The sequence below is a fragment of the Mixophyes fleayi genome, chromosome 6 (assembly GCF_038048845.1).
Source record: "Mixophyes fleayi isolate aMixFle1 chromosome 6, aMixFle1.hap1, whole genome shotgun sequence".
Lineage (NCBI taxonomy): Eukaryota > Metazoa > Chordata > Amphibia > Anura > Limnodynastidae > Mixophyes > Mixophyes fleayi.
This window is the reverse complement of record NC_134407.1, coordinates 147,678,342-147,697,157: the sequence shown is the minus strand read 5'-3', so window position 1 is coordinate 147,697,157 and position 18,816 is coordinate 147,678,342. Positions and strand designations below refer to the sequence as shown.

The 18,816-nt window shown below is 39.1% G+C and overlaps 1 protein-coding gene across 2 annotated transcripts in view; it reads right to left on the bottom strand.

Annotated features, from left to right (window-relative positions):
- Positions 1-6,419: 6,419 nt before the first annotated feature.
- Positions 6,420-18,816, bottom strand: part of TAF4 (TATA-box binding protein associated factor 4) — a 50,402-nt gene continuing 38,005 nt past the window's right edge. For both annotated transcript variants that reach the window (XM_075176769.1, XM_075176770.1), the window contains 8 exons: positions 17,781-17,928; positions 17,348-17,462; positions 15,242-15,411; positions 11,753-11,883; positions 10,155-10,280; positions 9,800-9,856; positions 9,592-9,711; positions 6,420-8,172 (listed from right to left, as the gene is read on the bottom strand). In XM_075176769.1, coding sequence (XP_075032870.1) covers positions 8,005-8,172; positions 9,592-9,711; positions 9,800-9,856; positions 10,155-10,280; positions 11,753-11,883; positions 15,242-15,411; positions 17,348-17,462; positions 17,781-17,928 — 1,035 coding nt within the window. In that variant the 3' untranslated portion in view covers positions 6,420-8,004. The remainder of the gene's footprint in view (positions 8,173-9,591; positions 9,712-9,799; positions 9,857-10,154; positions 10,281-11,752; positions 11,884-15,241; positions 15,412-17,347; positions 17,463-17,780; positions 17,929-18,816) is intronic.

Below are 18,816 nucleotides of genomic sequence, written 5' to 3'. Positions count from 1 at the left end.
CCCGCGTGTTCAGCGTGTTCGGCAATTAAATTTCAAGCGGCGCTGCATTGTAAAGGGAAGTTTCCCTTTACAATGCAGCGCCGCTTGAAATTTAATCGCCGAACACGCTGGTGTTGAAGAACCCGCATGTTCATACATTTACCCACAGGTCTTGAAGCAAGTGATCTTTATTTGCTCACCCTGGTTGAAGGTACCAGTGAGCAGGTCAGATTACTCAAGAAGAATAACTTACAATACAAAACAGTGCTTTTCATACAGTTTTGGACACAGACTCACAGGATAAGCTAGCCCCCTGAGGACTGAGCTACTTTTAGGATCAGGATGCAATGTGTTTACCCAAACATGGATTTACATGCAATGCAAAGCTAACAATATTTACACTTATCAGTGATATCCTAAAACTTGCTGTGATTTCCTGCATCTTGTTTTAGACACAGGAAATCTAACAGCAAGTCTAATTAAACCTTCCTGTGCCTTCAGGTACTGGACCCTCACACATCAAAAGGTCTAATTAACATGAGATTAACATGGGTCCTTTCTTCAGACAGTTGCAGAATGCACATTCCCAAAGAAAAGTTTCAAAACCCCAAACAAGTCAATTCCCTACCAAAATACACAAAAGACTTTCTCAAGAAAGGCTTACTGTATCAAGTATATACCTCAGACATAATGCATTTCCTTTAGCAAAGTTAAAACAAAAAACTATTTCTTCACCTGGTCTCAGAAATAAAGATATTTCCTTTACCAAAATACACACAATATCAAAAATAAGTACATTTGCAATTATATAAATAAGCACCCTGCACTATTTCCTTTAAATAAATTTTTACCATAAGTCATTTATAAGTGATCCAGTCATATGCCTACTCAGAAGACACAGAGGAGACAACAAAAGGGGGGAACTCCTGGTGACTGGAAGCCCACCATTTACTCCTGGCATCCTCCCATATAAACAAGCCATGTAAACATGTGAAGTGATAGGCTAACACATAAGCCATGTAAACATGTGAAGTGATAGGCTATCAGGCTATAACCCTAACAAATGTCATTCTAGTTGTTTATTTTATATAAAATCTATTATGGGTCACCAACCCTGCCAACTATTGGTATAAAGCAGGAAGATGACAGCACAGGTGAGTCTACAAACCCTTCACGCCTAATCTATCTCTTAGATAGAAGAAAACAATAGTATGAAATTCAATGTAAATGCATGCATGGGAAGTTTAGGATATTGCATGCTATACATTGTCAATAAAAGCCTTTGACACTTATGAAATGCATGTAATTATACATCAGTGTACCATAGCAACATCTGACAAAAGGTCTAAAAACACTGAAGCAGAAAACTTTGTGAAAACCAATATTAAGGTCACTCTCAAAACTTTTGGTGATGACTGTAAATTCATTATTGGGAAGTTTAGGATATTGCATATTTGGCAGACACTAGCCTTCCTTTCATCGTGTATATATATATATATATATATATATATATATATATATATATATATATATATATATGAAACGTAGGGGTTGAGATGACAAACTTACATTTATTTTTCATAAACTTACAAGTAGTGCACCTTGTCTTGCAGGGCCGTACTGGGACTAAAAATCGGCCCTGGCATTTAAAGTTCACAGGCCCACCTCAGTTTCAGCAAGAAAGTAACGGTGTGACCACATTGTGTTGTGGGTGTGGCCAACATGGGGCATTGATACATACATTATAATAAAACATTACATTTATCATGCCCTCCCAGCCACATCCCACCATCCCCCCAGGCACATTATGACACCCCCAGCCCACTGTACTTATCTATGCTTCTGGTGCTGCAGACAGGCCCGGTGCTCCCATTAGGCAAGGTTAGGCAGTTGCCTAGAGCGCCGGGCTCTGGAGGGCGCCACAGATTAAAAATTTCTTTAAAACTGTGCCGTGACCGCTTACCATACCTTTCACGGCCGCCGCACAGCTTCAGATACATCCACAGGGAGGGAGGGGAGGGGGGGGAAGGGCCATTGATCACCACCGCCGACTCTCTGCTCCGTCTCCTCCCCTCCACTCACTGACTGTCGGGCATGACATCATCATCACGGCCCGACAGTGTCAGTGAGTGGAGGGGAGCAGAGAGGAGGCAAGTTAAGGTAAGAAAAGACGGGGTGGGGGGGCGCCAATTTTGAAAATGTTCCGGGGGCGGCGGGGGGCGCCGATTTTGAAAATGTGCCTAGGGCGCCAAGGACCCTAGCACCGGCCCTGGCTGCAGACATTCATAAGGGTGGGAACTTCCTGTAGAGTTAGCAGGGAAGCTCTTTGTCTCACGAGATTACCAAATCTTGTGATACTTAGAGCTCCTCCGCTTGCTCTGCAGGCTGTGTCCTGTCCGGGAACTGGGAGCAGCTATCAGTTCCCTTCCCCTAACCAGAGGTGGATTAAGGCTCAGGAGGCCCAGGGTATTTAAGTCTCCTATTATGTAACATGGTTATCATTTTAGACAAATACACAGGCAATACTGTGTGCACTACTGTTAGATGCACACAGCTCTGCCATCACTAGCAGTATGTTGTGAAGCGTGTCATACCTCCCAACTGTCATTGCAGTCAGACCAAATCCTGACTAAGTGAGACAGTCACCCAAATTCAAGACTGCCCCACCAGATTCAGGACAGTTGGCAGACTGTCCTGCTCTTTCCTGTCTTGGTCACTTTCACCACTTGTAGCAGCTGGTTTCTTTAGCTCAGTTCCTTCTGCCTTACAGCACTGGGGTCATGAGTTCAATTCCTGACCATGGCCTTATCTGTGAGGAGTTTGTGTGTTCTCCCCGTGGTTGCGTGGGTTTCCTCCAGGTGCTCCGGTTTCCTCCCACACTCAAAACAAAACATACTAGTAGGTTAATTGGCTATCAAAAATTGACCCTTGTCTGTCTCTCTATATCTGTCTGTCTGTGTATGTTAGGGAATATAGACTGTAAGCTCCAATGGGGCATGGACTGATGTGAATGAGTTCTCTGTACAGCGCTGCGGAATCAGTGGTGCTATATAAATAAATGGTGATGATGATGTTTTGTGTCCAATTCTGTTCTTTTCAGAATTCAGCTGGAAGAAGTCAATGGTTGACATGGTTTGAACAGATGTATTCTTAGTGCAGAAGGACAATGTTATTTACCTATAGGTTTAAAGAACAATGAGAAAGGTCAAGCTAAATATAGTGACGTGAGATTTGCGATCCCAACAATTATAACAATGTTGGTTTATGTGGTTTTTTTTATCTCAAGGTAGACAATGTTTAATAGAAACTTATTTACCATATTAGCAAACTGTAAATAAAAGTATAGATCATCACTTTGTGTAACAAATGTTGTTAAAATGTATAAAAGCTTGTACTTGTATGCACAAGGGGACACTTGTCTCTGCTTGAGAGGTGTCCACATCTTATGTGAATGGAATAAAGACTTCATACTTACTTCAGAAGACTTTGAAAATACTTTTTGCTTTATCAATAGCTGGCTGAAAAGACAGAGTCCATGGTTGCTGCTGGAACATCTCCCATGCTATAGGAAACCACAGACCGTGAGGACAAAATAGGATTGTCATAACGTCTGCCTTTTTTCTGATATTTTGTAGAATGCAAGTACGGAGTGACAAGACATAACCCATATATGTCCAAAGACGTTCCAGAGCATCTCTTCCCTCTGTTCCTGGAACTTGGTGCTGAGAGAAGAACCTAGCTACCTTGGTATTTTAACTTATTGTCATATCTGCTTGAGGAAGCCCAAATTTTATTATTAGCTGAAACACTTCTGGGTGTAGAGACCACTCTCCTGGATTAAACAATGTTCAACTGATGCCAGTGTCCTTGCCAAAAAGGCAATAGTGTCTACAGATGCTTCACACAAAAATAATATGCCTCCTTGCATAACTCCAATGTTTTTGACTATATATTGTCTGCTCACTTTTTGTTGGACCTCTGTATAAAGTGTCTCTTACCCACAATCTTAGTGCCCTGATCACTGAGGCCAAAACCACACCTAACTTCAATGTGGTTCAAGATTAAATATGGAGCTTAAAAGGTGCAATCCCACATCAAAGATTTTTTGTATTCTTGCCATGGTGACATGAAAAACTAAAATAATAAGTCTCAAGACACGAACCAAAGTAAAAACAGACATTAACAAGTTATAGTCAGAAACAATGATTTATATTGAAAAACATACCTCATTATTAGGGGATAGCAGCTTTAAAATAACTCTCCATCATCTTCAAAAGGTATAGTACTTCTGCATGGCATACTAACTACAGGTGCATCTACTTTTGGGAGCAAGCTTCACTTCTGCGACTCTTTATCACTAAATGGATGCAGATGTTCTAATCCGGCTTTACCACCTGTGCAACTTCCTTTTGAATAAGTTCTTTCAACGGTTGAACAGTAAAAATAAAACTACCCTTTTTATGGCGCACTTTAAAAAGGGATTTATGAGCCTTTGTGGCAGTTGTTTCCTTATACATACCCATAGATTCGTACAGACCAGTGTTGGCTAACCTGTGGCACTCTAGGTGTTGTGAAACTACAAGTCCTAGCATACCCTTCTAGCAATAAGCTGCTTTATATCAGCAAAGCATGCTGGGGCTTGTAGTTTCACAACACCTGGAGTGCCACAGGTTATTCAATACTGGTATAGACGCTTGAGCAAATCTCCACAATGTCTAAATTAATCATAGATTAATTACTAGAGGAATATTCTTACTCACCTAGAGAATCCCATTCTAACAGAGTGTTTGTCCCCTAAATTCATGCTTGTCCGAGACCTTCCTCTCTAAGGAAGATCTGTGTGCTATACAAGAGTTAGTCACATAAAATTTCTTCATCCAGGTTCCACAAACTCTATGCTGTTATTGTTCCCTCCCCCTTTCCTTCTACAGGCTCTACAAGAGTACTGAACGGATAGGACATTAGTTAACCAACTTAAGTGCACATGCATGAAGAACAAGGCACCCTTAACTTAGGGGCTTACCTACCATGGGTGGGCTGTTTGACTCAGGCTCCAATCCAGCTGCTGCACTTTCAATGAATGTGGCAAACACTTTCCCAAGACAGGGAAACCTTTAGAGCAGTTCAGAGTCCCCTCTTAGCCTAGTCTCCAGGAAATTAGAATTTTTACACTAGATCTGCTCCCTGAGGTAGCAGACTGACATTCCCCAGGTAGCTAGCCCAGTCCTCAGCTTACAACATTGAGATCCCAAAGAAGTTAAGGCCCAACACTACAGAAAATAAAACTACTTGATTGGCAAATTACAAGTGACAGGAAAATACGTATATACTGTCTGGACACCCCTTATTGTCTAAACTGTGTTTTACATTGCTTGGATTGTGAGTCGCATCCTGCTTTAGCAGACATGCTGAAGTCACACACCACAGGGTGCCTGGTAAGTGGAAAGCCAATCTCACATAGGGGTGTAGCAAAGGGAATGCCCATCTGTAGACACACCATTGGGAAACTGGGAGAATGTAAAAAACAAAGATGCAGGGAGATAGTGAGATTTACTCTTTAGGATAAACATTACAAGGAGTCACTAGTCCTGTCAGACTGGTCCAGTACTGTGCCTGTGTGGACAGTGAACCCTTCACAGGCTGTGCTTTCTTTGTGGATCTGCCGTAAGCAGTATGACAGAGATCAGTGTCTACCCTGTGGGGAGTGAAGAGCGTAGGTCAGCGGCCGTGATTCCTCATTGAAGTGAGAGACACTGGTGAGGTATAGGAGTGTGTAGTTTGCAGTGTGATAAACCCTCTGGTATTGTCATGTACTATTATTTTGGGTTTATATATATATATATTAAAAAAAAAAAAAAAAAAAAAAAAAGGTGTATGTGTCTTTAACCCACCATTTGTCTGTGATGTATTTAACCAATGTAAAGCTACCTGGAAGGCAAATGATTACAATAAGGCTGACCTACACAAAGACGAGACAACTGTCAGGTCGAAAATTACCCTGGTATCCTCACATTCAGGTCCGATACAAACTAGTTGTGATTAAACATGATGGGTGTTTGGCCAGATCCAGAGGTCTACAAAAAAAATGGACAGTGCAGACAGCCATAAACCCTAAATATTAATGCATGATATATATATTCTCCTGTACAAGCTGGCTCAATTAAAGATATTCTATACTAACTCCATCTATTAACTCCCACACCACCTTAATGATAGTTTATATCGGAAGACTCCAGTACTGATAGAGCAGTGTGCAGACACTGTACACAACGTACAGACCTATATTTTCTGCTGCTCTTCTGCCTCCATGTAAATTTTTGATAGTTTCACTAGAATATGCAAACGTATGTAGCGAAATGTGGGTTTATACACCCATCAAATCTGTAAGCATGTCAGTTCACTATGGGATGACCTTATAACCAAAACACAGACAGACGTGGTACAGATAAATTCGTTTTTAATAAAGGAGTTAATTTTCTTTCAATCCTATATAAAACAATAGCAATTAAAAACTTCATTTTTGAAAGTAATATATTTACATATGAACAAGTAACTGTGCAAAATGTACAAGAAAACAAAATGGAAAGACAAGATCAGCGGGTGGGGAGACGACAATGTGATGTAACAACGGTCAGATACAAATACTGATCAGAGTTTTGTGAACAAGGCAGATATTTCTGTAATAAGGGGGAACACACAAAGCCAGACTATTTACACTCATAAAAGTATTACCAATCGACAGTTTAATACAGTAACCTCTGAAAATATAAAGAACCAATTAGTATATTTATTTTTCCGCAATAAAAAAATAGGTACAAAGACGGGCTATTGCCATGGCGACAGAAAGTTTGTCCCCAAAGCTTGCATACTGTTATTAACAAAATAATTATGGTTTTTATATAGTAATTTGTGGTAGAATGGGAGTTTGTGTTATATTAATCCCTCTCCCCCACTATCGTGTGCCAAAAACATCTACAGTAACTACCCCAAAAAAAATGCAGCAAGCTATGTAGACTGTGTCAGAGAACAGGGGAGAGCAAGAACAAAACTAAACTTTAATTGAACCCTCTCTGTACATGAGTGAGTGACACGTTCAAGTTATGAGAAATTAGAAAATTTAAATGGTGCAATGTATAATGTGCGTGTGTATATAATGTGTATATATATATATATATATATATATACACACACACACATATACATACACACACATACACTGCCAACAGGTGCATCTTCACAAATACAAAGCAAAAATAGCATAGCATTGTATGCTTTTTTTCTTAAAACTTAAAAATGTGTTTGCCTACAGATAAACACTTCTCTAAAATTTTATTGTGGAAAATGATTTAAAAATTGAGGTTCATTTGAATAATAAAAGGAAAACACACACGCACACACAAAAAGTGTAGATTGCTGAAATTGGAAAGGCGATGAGGACTCTGGTATGTGGATCCCACAGCGGTAGATGTGTTTCGAGCAGGTAAAACCAATAAATATGAAAAGAAAGGAAGCAATGGGGCTCTGCCATCTGCAAAAAAGTGACTTTTTTTTTAAACCCCTCACCTGACAAAAATGGGGCTAAGAGGGTAAAATGCTAAAAAATATCCAATTCATTGGTGTGAACAGACAGTAAAAACATGGTTTAAAAACAATCAAATTCATTTTTAAAAACCAAAATTTATTCCACATATGGCTTGTTTTTGCAGAAGGCAGCTTCTCTCGATGTGGGCTTGTCCGTCCAGGAAATCTGGCTCTTGCAGCTTACCGCACCATTTGCCAAGATAGGAGGTTGCATAAAGCAGGTTATATTTAAAAATGGAAGGATTATGGAGGTTGATTGTGGATTGTTCTTAAGCAATTACCATGTCAAAAACAAATGGAAAAATGTTTTAAAAAAGGCAAAAAGAATCTGGTAAATATAAAATAGTCCCAGCGAAGGGGCAGGGGTGTCGTCTTTGCAAAAACAAAAAATACCTTGATCTTTTCCATTTTTGTTGAGTTTTTGTTTTGTTGTTAATTTGTGTTTCACTTAAGGAATGCTTTATATAGCAATAGTGAATGGCTTGTCTCTCGCTCGTTTTCCAAACAAAATATGAGGTCCCTGAGATTGACTCGCGTTATCCTTTGTCTTGTAAACTGTCTGCTGCTGCCTGCCCCAGAACTGCTGGAAGGTGTTGAACTTGTGCTCAATGCCTGGGGAGAGAACACAGTACTGGTTAGACTAGTAACATGGGCTCCAGGTGATTATTTGCATCCGAACACTAAAGCCGCTGTAAAAAGCACATTTTGGATAAACAATTACAAACCAAAAAATTTTGTAGGACACTTCTTGCTGAATAAAAAGGTATAATAGAAGGTATTTATTGACTCAAATTATATAAATGCCTCTCAAACTGTTCTTTCCCATCATAGGTGTGGAAAATAGACCTTTCAGTGCCCACTGAAGCTCACTCTTATAGTCAAAAAACAAATATGTTGCTGGAGTGTAGAGCGCGGCTGAGAAATATGGCATGCTCTGTGATCATCTGTGTGTAGGTGTACTTGTTTATTGTGGTTCTCAGAATTTGTTAGACAGCCATACTGGAGAGAAACAAATCTTCCATCAAATTGGATGTTACATCTGGTGGGGAGGTTTCTGAACAGAGTTATTGTACATAATTACCCAGCTCAGCCATCATACAGAAGGACCAGATGCGCTAGTGTGAACATCTCCTGGAAGTAGACCTGTTCATTATGCAACTATTCGGCTTATGAGTAAACTTCCACTGCAAGATCTTCATAGGTCTTAAATGAGTTGCATCTGGGTCCACCAGTTGTATAACTATTAAGTAAGGGAGGCAGTGCCATATACTTGCAATTCATTGTGCACATATTCTTATTTTTATGTACTAGAATAGCCTCTGCCAATTGGTATCACTAAAAGCTTTACAAGTTCCAACAGTCACTATCCACCACTATTTGCCAAAATGACGGATCACGCTGTTAATATGTACAGCACACCTATCTCTTGACACATGCATACTTACAGACCTTAGACACAAAACTAGACTTCACATTTCATTTACTCACAGAAAATGTGCCCTTGTTAAAGGTGGTATGTTCAACCTTACCTACACCACCAAACACAAACCAAGCTGACCTTTTTTCTCCCGTGACAACTAACTTGAGTTACACTCAACAGCCGTGACTTCTTGAAACGGTCCCCAGGGTTTACCCAAGAGCCCGCATGGTTCTACTGTTTAGAACAGTTCCTGAACATCCCTCTGAAGGCTAAAGCTTGCACTGTCAGGAGCGCACAGCCAGCCATATATGAATCCACCAAAAATGTAAAACTTTGAAACCTGATTCCGATGGGCATTGATGGGTAAAAACCTTTTTGCATTCCAGAATTACACAAAATGTTCTGAAACGACAAGTTCCAACATGTCCTGCCAGCTGAAGTTACTTAGGTTACTATGTTGCACAACTCTTCTTCATTCTCATATCAGGAAGCACAAGCAGTTACATCACAAGGATGAAAATGATTACTCTAAACTGGTGATATTATTGAGTGGAAACGGACCGGCTGCAGTTGCTTTTCTCAAGACTTGTTTCAGCAGAGCAGATACTAACCTCTGACCCAGAACCAGGCCCCGGTGATTCCACTTTCCTCTTTTTTCGAGGGCCAATAGCTGCTAATGCTGTTAAGTTGGCGTCTCTTTGCCTCATTTGTGCCAATTCCTGTTGTTGCATCTGTCGAGCAAAAAAGGAAAAGGGGGATTTAAACCTGGACTATTATATACACAAGGACAGAAACACAAATGTCAAATATTATACTGACCTCCTTAGCTTTCTGTTTTAGTCGTAACTGTTCAGGATCTTCCTGCCGTGATCGAGACTGAGGCCAAGGAAAGTAAAATTACATTACTATAAATGATGATGATGATTACTATTGTAAATTAACAAATATTTGGGAATACAATTCATATCCCTTATTGTGAAATGTTAGATTAACAGCACAGCTTTCAAACCTATTAAAATAAAATAACTATTAAACAAGTAGCAGCCTGCATTCAGTTTTAATAAACTGCAAGAGATTAGCATTACAGAAATGTAATATATATTTTCTGGAACAGATACAACAGTTTTTGGTCTATTCCCAAGCCCTATTTGGCTGCAGTGAGCTACACACTGACCTTTGCTGCCCGCATGAGAATCTCTCTCTCCTGTTCATCTTTTCTTTGCTTCTCTATTTGGTCAAGCTGCTCAAAGAACTTAAGTTGTGTCCGAACATCACTTGACTGCTCGTACCGATCATCTTCCTGCAGGAACAGTGCGAGATTGTGATTCAGTGACCCACAAACAGGTGCTTGTAATCCATGAATTTCAGTATACCGTACAAAGACCCTTCCCATCCATGCATTAACCTCACTACTCATAGACTCAGTATGACGCATACATGCGTACCGTGGCATACATTGCACAGTCTTTCCAAGCCACGTAAAATGGGAAATAGACACATATCACGGCCTGTAGGGACATGCTTGCATTGCCCTGTGACGCCATCAGAGTTTCACTTAATTCCTAGAATTTGATTTTTGGTGAAGGGCAGAAAAACAAATAGTTGTTCCACATAGCTTTTAAATACTAGCAAAGGCCTGGACAAATTTCTTCAAATGTTAGGAGACAGCAAATTTTCTAACATAAACAGAATAGTGCACATACAAACATTCCACAGCAGATAATACAATGGCTAGCATTTAAATTTAGGCAATTCTACAGTGTTCTCCACTGAAAATGTTGTCAACCGGGTGCCATTAACAAGTAGCCAGATGGAGACAATGTAATACTTTGCAATGATATTAAAAAAATCTTGGTGGAGGTTATTGCCCACACCTGCCAGTACTGGTCAGACTGGTGGTCAGTGATCTATCACATACTGCTGGTTGTAGTGTTAACATAGTGCCTGTTATACTAGGAAAAAGAATGGTTTATTCTATTAAAATAGGACTTTGTTGGACTCTAAGATCCAGGTGGCAAGTAAAACCAGCCAGGTGGAGTATCCGGGAAATAGGTGCTAGGGAGAACATTATTCGATATTATACAGAAGATCAATATATTAATCTCAGTCATGTACTCTATCACACCAAATACCAACAATCTGTGACCCCCTACACTGCTGTCACCAATCTGTGACCCACTAGACAATGTAATAGCCCCTGCCCCATCTAGTATTGGTACTCCCAGGCACAGTGTTCTATTACACAGAAGCCCGTGTTAGTACATCACTATCCATTGAATGTGTAAGTTATTTTTGTCTCCGTTTACAATATAACTCTGCAGCCGAGGGTGCTACATCCTAGAAACCACACGTTCCTGCACCATGCATTAGCATGTGGAGAAACTGAAGAGATGGCCCAAACACAAGAGCAAAATATTTAGAGGCCATATTCTACAGGATTTAACCAGGCCTACTGTAATATGTTTAGTAAATTTCAGAAAATAAATAGCTAGAACAAGGATGAAGAAATATAGAAACCGCAAATAACTTTCTGAAAACACCTATAAATTTTATCCATGTTGCTAAACTGTACAGTTACCTGCACAAATACCTAATAAAATATAGTATCCTTCACTTCTAATAGCTTTCTGAATTACCCGTCGCAAGACCTATAGTAAAATAACTCACTGTCTTAGGCCCATTTCACCTGGGTGCCAGTGGTTTCAAATCACACATCAAAATGTAGCAAAGAAAAAAAATAAATTAATATTTCGCTCACATACTACACCTCACCTTATGAGAAATATTCTTTTGCTGGGCAGTTTCTGAGATTTTCTCCACAATGTTTTGAAGTCGTTGTTGTGTGGCATGAGAGACGTAGCCAACGACATCCGGGTGGATTTCCGTTATCCCGTGTTTCTTACCTAGAGACAAAGAATATCCATAATAAAAAGACATTCCCAAAAGATTATGAAGCACAGTTGGATTTAAAAGGTGTATATTATTAAACAGGTGGAATAAGGATTGTCCTCATATATTTTGTGGTGGTTTATATTGCATTTGGTTCTACTTATTTTTGCGTTTTAAAATGTTCTGACAGTGTTGTCCAACTGGTAATCAGTTGCTTCATTGTCCACCCCCTATAGCCAACAAGTTGTGTTACTTTAGCACATGGAAGTCCAGACCACCAGAGCGATAGGGTAAAAACAATAAAAATAAATTCATGCTTAGTCACAAAAGAAAATAATCTAAATAGGTTAAACATAAATGATGGGGTGGAATGGATGTTTTGGAATATATCAAACAACTTAATGAAATGTAAGGAAATGGCTGGAAAAAAAGGAAAGAAAAAAGAAAGAAAAGAAAAGGCAGATGCATGGGGTAGAAATGGGTGGAAGCACAAAGAGCCGACTCTTCCATACAGAAGATAGGGGATTTGGAAGGGAATGAACAATATTTCAGTCAAGACAAAGCCAAGGCCTTCTACTTCTATTATTTTAAATTATATAATAATCATCCGGATAGAGCGCTGCCTGAAACAAAAAAATAATGTAATACTTGGAAAATGAATTTCTCCAAAATAATAGAATAAGTGAGAGAACTGCTAGATCAACCCCTTTTCAATGCAGGACATGGAAGAGGTGATTTTAGTCTGAATGGTTCACTATTTCGTATTATAAATCCTTTGGGGAAGAACTGAACCCTCTCCTATTTCAGGCTTTCAATGAGACCTGAGAACGGTTCCTTGGAGCCCACATAACAATTTTTCCTAAAGAGGTAAAGGATCCCTCTCCATGCTCCACTATAAACCAATCTCCTTGTAAAATACAGACTTAAAACACTGCAAAGCTGGTGGCTTACTGCTTTATACTTCTGCTTCCACAACTCATAAAACCCATGTAGGATTTGGCCCAGGACACCACCACTAGGATAACGTAATTAATAAACGCAGCCTCGGACATGACTACACTCACATTACTCTTATCAACAGAAGCTAAAGAAAAGACACATGGCAAGGTGGATTGGCATATCCTGACAGGGACACTGGATCATTTGGGATTGGGACCCACTTGTCAAGTGATTTGCTTCTCAGAGTATTGGAATGGGCCTGATCAAATGCTTCTAAGCAATGGGTGTCCACTGAGGAACAATATTTGGGAACACCAATGAAAATTGTGGCTTTCTAATATCCCTCTGCACCCTTCAATGCTGGGCTAAGCTAAGAAACCAAAATTGTATTCCTTCGCCGCTGTCACCCCTAAATCCCTTTGTTTAGAATACCATATTTCAATCAGGTATATGTCCAGGTCCAGTTAAAGATTGGCCCAAAAGGTGTGCTTCAGAGTGGCCAGCTGATACATATTAATGGAATCTGCTCTGTTCTACAGGAGGCCCTCTCCTCTGGCATCTGTGTACTGGCCTCATCTACAAGCCAAGCACTTCCTACAAACATTGGTCTCTCCCTCAAATGTGAGAATGACGTTGTTCACATTCGAAGACCTTTGCACATCGTCACAGGACCTTAAAAACACACAATTTCCACAATACATAAATTGCTAATTGAAAAATGATGGGTTGGGAGGATATAGGGGCTCTGCTAGGCCCTCCGTAACAGGGACACAGTTTAAAATACACTTCGGGTGAACCAGCTGTCCTAGCCAATTGTGCAAAATGTATGCAGGCGTTTCTGGACCCTGTTGGCGGTGTGGATCAGAATTAGGCTTCAGATATTGTTGATGCTCTGGTATTACTATGTTGGTGGACAGTTCTGCACTAAACAGCTAAGATTTTGTGAGGGGATGTCATTTTGACTAACCAAACAGCCCAGCCTTACGAAACCTCAACATAGGAAAGATATGCCAAAGCATTTAAACAGTGCTGCAACCGCAGTAATCCCTGTACACAGGAGGTCCTCCTCTTCCCCTAGCATAAGGAATTGCCTACATATATTTACATTTTGTAGTGAAATCTGTAGAGTCGATAGCGAGTGGTGGCCCCAGCCCTATCTAGATAGACAAACCTAGCGCAACAGAGATTGTGGGAGTCACTATGAGAGGTACCCTTGTGGTTAGCCTTCCATCGAATTGTATTATCCCCTACACGGCTATTCCCTGAACTTATTGATTCAAACATGGGGACGCTGAGGAACCACTTATTCTCCCTACTTTCCATTATGATTCCAACCCTACAGACAACCATTTTACAATGCATTCTGCCCTTTGGATTATGTTGTTGCTGGTTCAATTTCAAGAAAACTTGAAAAATATGTTGTTTTGTTGTTATAGCCATTATCTGTATATTGTGTTATTGCTTGCCTTAAGTCCCCAATAAAGAAATATTAAACACAAAGAAATACGTGGAAGTAGAATGCACACATTTCTTTTCCATGGGTGGATGTGTTGTGTGTGTGTTCCACATACACAGTTGGATAAATCCAAGGGACCAGATTAGTCAATGTGCCTAGACAAAAATAAAACCACAATTTAAAAAAAAAAAAATTTAAGCTGGCGCCTAAATTTTGGGATTCATTTCTGTTGGGATTAATTTCTGTTGAAGTCAATGTACTGCGGAATTCTACATTATTGAATCATGAGTGACGAGCTGTGATGGGACTCTAGGTACAGTTGCTGGCTCTCCATCACAGGAGTAAAAAAAAAAAAAAAAAAAAAAAAAACCAGATGGACAGTTTTCCCAAAAAAAAACAATTACAAGAAAGATGAAGTTTACGTTTACAGACCAATCACTACTTCAGATTTGAAATAAAAGTACACATCTTCCGCACCACTATAATGAAAAATCACTTTGGCAATAAAAAAAAACCATTTACATACAAAAAAAAGATTTTATCGTGAAGAGGATAAAAGGACTTGTTTTGAAAACTATTAGTGATTTGAGTGGTTTGCGGAGAAGGACAAGCAGGTGTTGAGCGATTTGTCTTGACCAACAGGAAGTACTATTTAGGTTACGGTTACTGAACGAACATGACATTTCTGTCAATGTCCGCTCTACATTTCAAGCCACCAACTTGAGTCATACAGACACTCAAAAGGAAAGAATTGATATTTACAATAGTCTTTGCTCTCGGTATATAACTCAGTCTTGCTCATAGTGGGCAATACAATAACGGCAGTCAGGATTGAGAAATCAAGCAGATGAATGTATTTCACACAAATGCACAAAGGCTTTTACATAGCCTTAAAATAAGTACTTTTAAGAGGCAGCACCCCTCATACTGTCTCTCTAGACACTGTGAAAAACAGTAAAGATAATAGAGTGATTTACCGATCTCTAGTATCCTTCGCTGTAGTAATGCGGGCAGAAGAAAAGTTTCATCTTTACAAGATCGTGTCAACGTGCCCACCAGCTCGGAATTTGTTGCCAGTATACGTGCGCTTTCCTCGGACAGGTTCACACCTGCCATGGACGCCACGTCATTAATATCATCGTCATCTCTGAGGGGGAAAAATATATGGGTGGTTAATAAGAGAAATGATGACTGGAACATATATTCTGAAATATAAAGTAGCAATGGGTTAGAAGTGGGCTTACACACTCTAGATGAAGAGCGGATTCATTGACTAATCTTACTCATGTTATAGAACTCAGCCATGACTGAAAGTTATATTGGTACATGTGTAAAACATCCCATGGAGAAAAGCTATTTTACAATGCAAAATCATTTATAATCAAATTGCATTACTAGCTTTTTTATCTTGTAATAATAGCAGTTTCTTTCTTGTTTCCAAAATGATTATAATAGAGTCAGGGATTTTAAAAATCAAAACAAATGATTGTTTGTCTATTTGCAGTGTACCATTTTATTAATGCAATGAATATGGATTGTGTTCTGTGTTCCATCACCTGGCCACTTCCATTAGCACCATCTATGAGAAGGTGGCCTTGTACTCAATGGTCATGTTACATTGCCCAGCAATGTAAATGCCATTTTAATGGCCCTAACAAAGTGATTATAGTCAGCACTGGCAATATTGTTTTCAAACACGATAGATCAAAAATAGAGAAAGCAGTGTTGGGGTCCGTCAGACATTACCCTGCATTCATCTTACTTTTGGAGAACACAGCACAGGGGTGGATGTCAAAGCATGAGTGTTTTCGCAAGTATTCTGGGCCAATATGCCCCTCACCCTACTTGCTTGAGGTACCTCAAGCGAGTAGGGTAACTGCCCTTGGTAACTACTCAGAATGTCAATAAAGACTGGGAGCCACATTTAAACTGCTCCATATAACATATTTAACTGTGCAGGGTTTTCCGTTATTAAGCAGTTGTGTTAGCAGCTTTATAACATTGTCTAGTGATTTTATTTAAAATTGAGGTTGAAAATATAGCCATTTTCCGTAAAGTACAAAACAGCAGACATTACAGTAGCCCAAACACCTTGGTGATGTTGCTAGTTCCTAATGAATCCATAGGCTACATTCTCATAAACACTGGTTCAGCCCCACGGTATGTAACAGACAAGTTTGCTTTAAAAACAAAATGTAACATCAAACCTTACAGAGTAACAAGGGGTTTGCCAACCCCTAAAGAATTGCAGCATTTAATCCTTGGAGCCAATATGGTTCTGGCAATATTTTAGACACTATGCTCCCCCCATTTGGTCATTCGTTACCACCTTGACAAAAGGCCTTTGTAGGGCCGAAACACGTTGGAGTGGTAAGACTGGCATTTAAGGGAGTGGAGAGCGTTATACCCGTATTGGTCTGAGGGCATATGAACTGAAAGTCTTTCCCGGGAATGAAACATCTGATTTCTGTGCAGAATGCTTTAAAGATCTAATTTCTGGTCACACTCTAGTATTTTTTTATATTTGTGGAATTTAATAAAATTCAGAAGCTTTTTTAAACGATATCACGCCATAGTTTGTCTTCTCTTTACACTGACACATTTGGACGTGAGTACCATTATTGGAGAAGAAAACATCAGAGTGGAAACAATTCCGAGAGTCTCGATATCGAGAGGAGGTTGTTCGTTATTCTACGCGCCTATATGATCAGGATTTCTGGTAGGAACCCATTGTTTCACTATTCTCCACGGAAGGTGATGGGAAGGTGGTAACGATTTGGAAAGATAATATCTACATCACGGACACAGCTACTCCCCTTTTATGAAATGAGATTGTTAACTATCCATAATATCATTTATATACTGTTTGCATTCTATGAGAATCTATATGCGCTGATTGTCCTATATTCTATTGTTACAGATGTAAGTGTGCAGAGATAAGTAAAATTCTCTTTTTGATGCATAACCATCAATTAGTTAACTTGCTGTTTCAGTATAGTAATGACCGCGTAGATGTTGTAGCAATGTAAATGCAGATTGGCTCTGTAGCACAACAATATAATAAGCCCCCGTATGTGACTTACCTGAACGACCCTCCCCCCGGTTCTTTTAATTTATTTTTCTGTGCAGCAGCTACTTGCGCTGGAGTTGTAGGAAATGTTTTGTTTCCCGCTAAAATGGTTGGCTTCACCACAGGGACTGCAAAGAGATCAAAAACGCACTTACACTACTTTTACAAAACGTGTTTGTTTTTTAAAAAAGCAGACAAGCAAATAACATTAATATTTTCCAATGTACAAAGTAAAGAATAAATATTCATTGTGCAATGAATGACACATTTAAACAAGTAGTGTGTATTTGGTGCACATATTAACTTTTATGTAAAGCCAACATATTACCATGTAAAAACAAGGAGAACAAACTCCACACAGATTGTGCCCAGATTGTACCAATGCCAACCACTGCCATCCTCATAGGACCATGGATCCTCTTCTAATGACCCATGGTCGGACATACCTGTTTGTAAATGATTTAACTGTATCTGCTGCGGCGTGGTGAGCATAATCCGGCTTTGAGGTGGTCTAAGTGCTACCATTGGGGTCTGTGTCAATGTGACCTGTGGAGGCCTTACCACTGCGCCTGCTTTATGTGCCTGCTGGATAACCTGAGGGGAGAATAAGAAGAGAGTACAGGGAGTTAAATAAATGTATGTTACATGCCAGGTCATTCTGGTGTCACTCCCAACTGCTATTCACATTGATACCAACATGATATTTAATGGGGTCCCCTATAACTTCACTAGTAGAATTACCCCACAAACTGCTAGCTAGAACAGAACCCTGGTATTCTTCAAACGCCAATTCCATCACTAAGAGCTCCATGCAAGGTGATGTTAAACTGGACCAGTCATCTACACTGCGGGGGAACAAATATCCATGCAGTCAAACAATTCACTAGGAACTAGTGACATCTTAGTGTATCGATATGGTGAATATTGGTCTTGCCCACAAAGGCTGTGGTGGCAAGTACACGCAAGTATTTATGGGTAACAAACGATTAACATATGGAGTTAATTAAACAGAGAGAGTTAATTAGCCTTTCATTCTTCATTTTATTAAAAAAAAAGTTTTGCACTTTTTATTGGAATACTATTATTAATATGAACAACACAACTAATAAATGTTATTATTAAAAATAACTAAGAATTTAGTCACTATAGCTGATTAAAAATTATATATCACTAATATATGCAAAGACAAAAGACAATTTATCACTTAAATGAGTACTATACTTATAAAAATGAGAACATGACAAGCACAAAGACTATAAACACAAAGAAAAGATGGAAAAATAATAAGGATATAAAAAAATATAATATATATATATATATATATATATATATATATATATATATATATATATATATATATATATATATATATATATATATATATATATATACACACACATAATATTAAAAATAGAAATTTTCATGATCTAATGTGATCAGTATATGATGATCATATATATATATATATATATTTTTCCCACA